This window comes from Peromyscus eremicus, chromosome 1 (genome assembly GCF_949786415.1).
Source record: "Peromyscus eremicus chromosome 1, PerEre_H2_v1, whole genome shotgun sequence".
Classification (NCBI taxonomy): Eukaryota; Metazoa; Chordata; class Mammalia; order Rodentia; family Cricetidae; genus Peromyscus; species Peromyscus eremicus.
Window position 1 is genome coordinate 173,095,408 of NC_081416.1, and position 7,037 is coordinate 173,102,444.

The 7,037-nt window shown below is 42.7% G+C and overlaps 1 protein-coding gene across 1 annotated transcript; it reads left to right on the top strand.

Annotated features, from left to right (window-relative positions):
* The first annotated feature begins 705 nt into the window (after positions 1-705).
* LOC131902539 (speckle-type POZ protein-like) lies at positions 706-1,788 on the top strand. Its single transcript, XM_059253564.1, has one exon. It carries the CDS (start codon positions 706-708, stop codon positions 1,786-1,788), a length of 1,083 nt encoding a protein of 360 aa, XP_059109547.1.
* Positions 1,789-7,037: the final 5,249 nt, after the last annotated feature.

Here is a 7,037-nt window from a genome sequence, read left to right on the forward strand (position 1 = left end):
CTTTAATCCAGATCTTCAGGCTAGAAGACACACCCTAAATTGGGCCACACCCACTGCTGGAAGCATATAAAAGGACATGAAAGCAGGAAGCTCTTGCTATTTGCCTGCTTGCCCTCACCTTGCAGCAAGTCCATCCCTTCCCTGGTGTTAGAGACCATTTGGAACACTAGCACATACTGAAGACCAGTGGATACTTCCAACCTCCTGGACTGAGTAAGTACTGGAATCTTGGACTTTCCCTTCACAGCTAGCCAATGTGAGATTAGCAGGATTGCAGCCCTAAGTCATTCTAATAAATCCCCTTCCTTCATACACAGAGAGATTCCTTGTATATGTTCTGTTCCTTTAGAGAACCATAGTACAACATTTTTTGATATGAGTGTATAGAATTTTCCAAATTTTTAAACAGCTGTGTATAATTGTCAAAACCAATGACCTATTGACCTAAGATTCAATCTAGACCAAAAAAGGAGTGATATAAGTGTCCCAAGTAAGCCTAGACTGTCTTCTCTGAAACTAGTACTGAAATCTGTATAGAAAATTTCAGAGATCCAAGTTCCCAGGCCCATCAAAAAGGGAATAGACAAAAAACAAAAACTTAACATCTAATTCATGTCTATTATTGCATCTCACAAGGTGAAGAGAAAACAATTGCTAGTTCTTCATTTTGAATCCAGTTGAACCTTCAAACTACCTGGAAAAGAAATGGCAGGAGACGGGACAGCCCAGAGATGGGACCACACACAAATCCACCTTCAGAATTTCTCCTACATGTGGAACATCAACAACTTCCGGTTTTTTGTGGAGGAAAGGACAGAAATCATTAGAAGCCAAACTTTCTCAACAGGAGCCAATGACAAATGGTGTTTGACAGTAAACCCGAACGGATTCGATGAAGTAAATGCAGATTACGTGTCAGTTACCCTAGTTTTGCTCAGCTGTCTAAAGAGTCATGTTTGGGCAAAGTTCCAGTTCTGGATCATAAGCGCCGAAGGAAAGAAAACACAAACCGTGAGGAGCCCAAGAGCCATTAGGTTCGTGCCAGGCCGTGGCTGTGGATTCAAAAAGTACATCCTTCGAGATTTCCTCTTTTCCAATGCGCCTCGTCTTCTCCCAGATGACAAGCTCAGCCTGCTCTGCACTGTGAGGGTCGTCGAGGACCCCTTTAGAATCTCTCACCAGAACAGGAAGCCAGGGATTCAAGTTCCCAGGTGCACATTGGCAGATGAGCTAGGAGAGCTGTGGGAGAATTCTCGCTTTACAGACTGCTCCCTGGTGGTAGCTGGTCAGGAATTCCGGGCTCATAAGGCCATCTTAGCAGCTCGCTCTCCGGTTTTCAGAGCCATGTTTCAACATGACATGGAGGAGAGCAGAAGGAACCGCGTTGAGATCCCTGACCTGGAGCCACAAGTCTTCAAGGCAATGATGGGCTTCATTTACACCGGGAAGGCATCAGACCTGGACAGCATGGCAGATGCAGTGTTGGCAGCTGCTGACAAGTATGGCCTGGAGCGTTTGAAGGTCATGTGTGAGGATGCCCTGTGCAGGGACCTTTCTGTGGAGAATGCTGCCCACACTCTCTTCCTGGCTGACCTCCACAGCTCAGGGCAGCTGAAAACCCAGGCACTGGATTTCATTACAGCTCATGCTTCTGAGGTCTCTGAGACCTCAGGCTGGAAGACAATGGTGGGCTCCTATCCCCATTTAGTGGCTGAAGCATACCATTCCTTGGCTTCTGCTCATCTCCCTTTCTTGGAGCCCCCTTTCAAACGTTTGGAGCAATCCTAGGACCTGGTCAGCTTTGTCCTACACTTGTCTCCCAGAAACAGCAGCCAGTGTTGTTACCAATGACACCTGGGTAGACTCTGGAATGTGTGGTGCATTTCCAGTGGAACTGGGGAAAGACAGCATGGTGGCTCAAGGTATTAGAATACAGCTGTAAATGAGGTGATTGTCAGGTTAAGGGAGGAGAAGCGCTGAACTATGTTGTACACGACCCTGTTACTGTCCTCATTTGATTTTTGTCATTGAGTTGGAAACTGGAATTCATTTTAGTTGCTGGCCCCAAGCAGGATACAACAGGGTTTCTTTGGAGAAACCTGTCTGGATTGGACTGAGCAGAACTTATGGTCAAGGACTTTGGAAAGGAGAAAACAAACATGAATGTTTGCTTACAAGAGAAGTGGAAGAGAATGAACACATTTTTCCTCCTAACTCAGTGTGTGGGCTAAAGAGATGACTCAGTTGCAAAAGCAATTTTTGCTCTTGCAGAGGAGCCTTTGTTCAGTCCTCCTCTTGTCTCCATGGGCACATCCATCTCTGTAGACAATACCTACCTGAATAAAATATCAAATGAATAACAATTTTAAAATCAGTTTGTGGATTCCAGTGGTGTTTCTGTTTGAAGAATCCCATTTTAGTGCATCCAGCTCTGCTCATCTGTGGAAGTTTGTGCAGGGTCTTACTGACACACTCATACAAAAACTATGAGACAATACCTACAGAAATTCTGTTACACTCATAGATTGCTGTCTAGACTAATGGAAATCAGTTATGCTTTCTCTAGCAGCTGATGGGAGCAGATACTGAGATCCACAGCCAAACATTAGGCAGAGCTCCGGGAATCTCCAGGAACAGGGGAAAGCAGGATTGTAGGAGGGATCAAAGACATCAGGTGAACAGAGCCCACACATTCATCTAAACAGAGCTCATTTTGTCTCCCAGAGACTGAAGAGGCATTCACACAGCCTTCATGGGTCTGTATTAAGTCCTCTGCATCCAGGCTGTGGTTGTTTAGCTCAGTGGTTAGTGGGACTCCTAAGAGGGGGAGTATGAGGAGTCTCTGACCTGTTTGTCTGATTTGGGAACTTTTTCTTCCTTCTGGGTTGGCTTCTCTAGCCTTGATATGAGGGTTTGTGAATACTATTGTTACATCTTAGTATGTTGTGCTCCAAAGTCTGTCCTTGAAATTGATCTACCTACATCAAATAAAACAAAACACTTCTCTCTGTTGCGACCTCCATTGTAGGGTTTTATTTAATTCCATGTCTTGTTAAGTTGGGAACCCACAAAAACCACCACAAGTGTATTTTCCTTATTGTGGTTCATCTTAAATAAAATAGGGATGATGTCCATTTCTACACAGCTGTTATTTCCTCTTCTCATGTTTTACACTAAATCCTCCCACTAACATGATCGGGAAACAAGTGGTCCTTACTCTGTCAGGGATCACAGTGTTCACAACATGGAGGTCAGGGTGGAAGAATTCATATATGGTGGTCAAGAAACAGAGCCAGGCAGCAAATCTGAAAATGGCAGTCTTCTTTCATCCAGACTCACATTCCCTGGGATGGCTCCACAAACTTTCACTGGTGATCCTGCCCCTCCCCTTCAGATAATCCTCCTTGGAAAAACTCCTTTGATCCACTAAGGGTGTGCTATGAGATGATCCTAAGTTCTCAATTCCATCATGATGACTGCCATGATTCAGCTTCTCAATATCTCATAATTTTCATCCTCCACTGGTGAGTTCTGTCCTCTTTAAACTTTGAACTTCCATGCTTAGTCTGGTGATCCTTAAAAGCGAGACAGTGTTCTGGTTTTCAAAGGCTGCAGAATATATTCAACAGTTACTGAAGAAAGAGTTTTGAAACAGTTCTTCTTAGAATGTGATCTGTAAGATGCTCCCCACATCTATCATCTCTCTCTAGTTCATCATGTCTAGAGGGACTCACTAAGCCTAGAGGACTGGGAAATGCCTTCAGTGATTCAATCAGCTCAGCAATTCCCAGCCTAGCTTTCCTAAAAGTCTGGCTCTAATACTGCTCATCCCTCAATCCCGGATAAATCAATCAATTGGTTTTGATCTCTGAATTTTGGGTTCCTCATTTAGTAGCCTCTGTGACTTCTCTGTATGTGTTTAGGGCCAGGGTGGCTGATACCCTTTCCCTCAAATATGTCATTTGTAATGAAGGTAGACAATTCCTGCAAGACCCCTCATTTGTAAGAAAAGTGCTCCACCTGTAAGTCCTGAGCTTCCATGAGCACGCTCCTGCAGAGTGAGAGCACTTCTCTGAACGGGGAACTTACTCCTGCCTGGGTCTCAAGTACAAGATCTTTACATAGAGGTTCTCATTCCAGGAATGGAACAGGTGTAGCTTTTATTTCAGCCCTTGGTTCACAGTTCATGCTCTTTTTCTTCTTAGCCTTGCCCTCCATTACCCCACACACACACACATCCAATTTTCTCATGTAGATCTCATTCATTTCTCTGTCCTTGGGCAATCCCTGTGTCTTTCTTAGGGTCCTCTTTACTAGGTAGCCTCCCTGGAGTTTGAGTTGCAGTCGGTTATCTTTTGTTTTACATCTAATATCCACTTATGAGTAAGTACATACCATGTTTGTCTTTCTGAGTCTGGGTTACCTCACTCAGGATGAATTTTTCTAGTTCCATCCATTTGCCTGCAAACCTCATGATGTCATTGTTTTTCTCTGCTGAGTAGTACTCCATTGTGTATATGTACCACATTTTATTTATCCATTCTTCAGTTGAAGGGCACCTAGGTTGTTTCCAGGTTCTGGCTATTACAAATAATGCTGCTATGAAAATAGTTAAGCATTTGTTCTTGTGTTATGATTGAGCATTCCTCGGGTATATGCCCAAGAGTGGTATAGCTGGGTGTTGAGGAAGGTTGATTCCCAATTTTCTAAGAAAGCACCATATTGATTTCCAAAGTGGCTGTTCAAGTTTGCATTCCCACCAGCAGTGGAGGAGTGTTCCCCTTGCTCCACATCCTCTCCAACATACGCTGTTTTCAGTGTTTTTGATCTTAGTCATTCTGACGGGTGTAAGATGGTATCTCAGAGTCATTTTGATTTGCATTTCCCTGATGACTAAGAATGTTGAGCAATTCCTTAAATATCTTTAAGACATTTGAGCTTCTTCTTTTGAGAATTCTCTTTTTGGAGCCTGTGGCCTATGCTGGGACACTTTGGTGTAGGGAGGAAGGGACTGTACCTTCCTTGGCTGAGTCTACCAGCCTGGGCTGACTCCCCAGGGGAGACCTTGCCTTGGAGGAGGTGGGAATGGGTAATGGATTGGGGGAGAGGCCTGGGGGTGGGAGGAGGGAGGATGGGGGAATCTGTGGCTGATATGTGAAATTACGTTAATTACAAAGTTATATATATGTATATATATATACATATATATATAAAAGAAACTGACAGTAACACGTAGAAAGACTTGCAGACAAACAACCCCCCTCACACACACACACACACACACACAGACAGAAACAGAGAGATAGGGAGAGAGAGAGACAGAGACAGAGATAGAAACAGAGACAGAGACAGAGAGACAGAGAGGAGACTGTTTAAAAATGGATTTAAAAATTAGAAAGTCTTTCTTAGCCAGCTGGCAACCACATGAGGTATTTGAGTTTCCAGTGCAGCAACTAGCCTTTCTCAGGGTGGGCTTTTAGGCAAAAAAAAAAAACCATATTCTGGGTTGACAAACTTCAGTTAACAAGAACAGTTAGCCTGAAGTGGCACTACAGAAGCCAAAATGTTACTGTATTTCAAGCAAGGTTTGAACACTTAGTGATATTCCCAGAACTATGGATTTTGCTGGATTAAGCCTTTGTTTTAGCTCTGTCAGGGGTTACTGTTTTTTTTACACAAGTGCTGGGTTTTACACCTTGAATGGTACTTCCTTCATGGAGACAGTTGTGCTTACCTATGGGGGCCTGCTAAAGTCTGGGCCCTGTTACACAGTCGGATCTGTGCACCATGAGTATATGGTACCTCAGAAGCCAAAAGAGGCTGTTGGATCCCCTGGATAACTGGAGTTACTGACTGTTGTCAGCTGACCTATTAATGAAGTGAATTGGATGACAGTCTTCTGGAAAGGTATTCAGCACCTTTAACTGCTGAAGCATTTCTCCATACCATCACAGTTACTTTCTTAAAGGGGATGGAACAGCTCTGAAAAACTAGTTCCTTCTCTAAAGCATTGGCATCTGAAATATTTTAACAGGAATTCACAGGTAATCATGGTTTCATTCCTACATCTTTCTTTCAATTTTAATTGCTTTCCACTCTGCATGTCTGTCTCTCCTAGAAGTTGCTCTATAGACCAAGTTAGACCTCAGACTGGCAGAGTTGAGTCAGCCTCTACCTTCAGACAACTCTGATCAATGCATGTAGATATAACCAACCTTCTTATTAAATAAGAAACACAGAACCAATGCAAAGAAGAAAGCCAAGAGGTCAGAGCTAAGAGCTAAAACCTTACCCTTCCTCCTGCGGTGGTCCTACCTCTCCAAACCAGAGCTACCTCTGCGTTAAAGTCTTTATATAGAGTTCCTGTTCTGCCCTCTCATTGGTTGTAAACCCAACCACATGACCACCTCATCATGGCCTGTCTGTATAGGCCTCCAGGTTTTCTATGATTGGTATTGAAATTAAAGGCATGTGTATCCAATGCTGGCTGTATCCCTGAACACACAGAGACTTACCTAGCTCTGCCTACCAAGTGCTGGGATTACAAGCGTACGCCACCACTGCCCTGCTTTCCTGTGGCTTGCTAATAGCTCTGACTCCCGGGCAACTTTATTTATTAACATACAAATAACATTTTAATAAAAATAAAATATCACCATATTTCTCCTTTTCTATTTTAATAAAAAGAAAAAAGGAAAAAGCTTATAACTAACATAAGAAAAACTATATACAAAAGAACAATAACTATATACAATATATACAAGTAATAAATACCTAAACAATGTCTAGTTCATTTGTATTTGACAAATTCAGAGAAAATAATTTCATTATCTATCCTATTGTATCTAATTCACTTTCTATCCTAATTAATCTTCAACTATAACTAACTAATATTCAACTCCCTCAGAGACCCAAGAAGGAAATAATATTAGCTAACAAAAAAAAATAAAAACAGGAAGTACAAGCAAGCAACTTCCAAAAACTTGTGAGTTGACAGAAACAGCCAGCTGCCTGGACAATCATCTGAGGTTTCTCCG

Bases quoted from the DNA above. Each gene is read 5' to 3' on its own strand.
- LOC131902539 (XM_059253564.1), top strand. From the start codon at position 706: ATGGCAGGAGACGGGACAGCCCAGAGATGGGACCACACACAAATCCAC.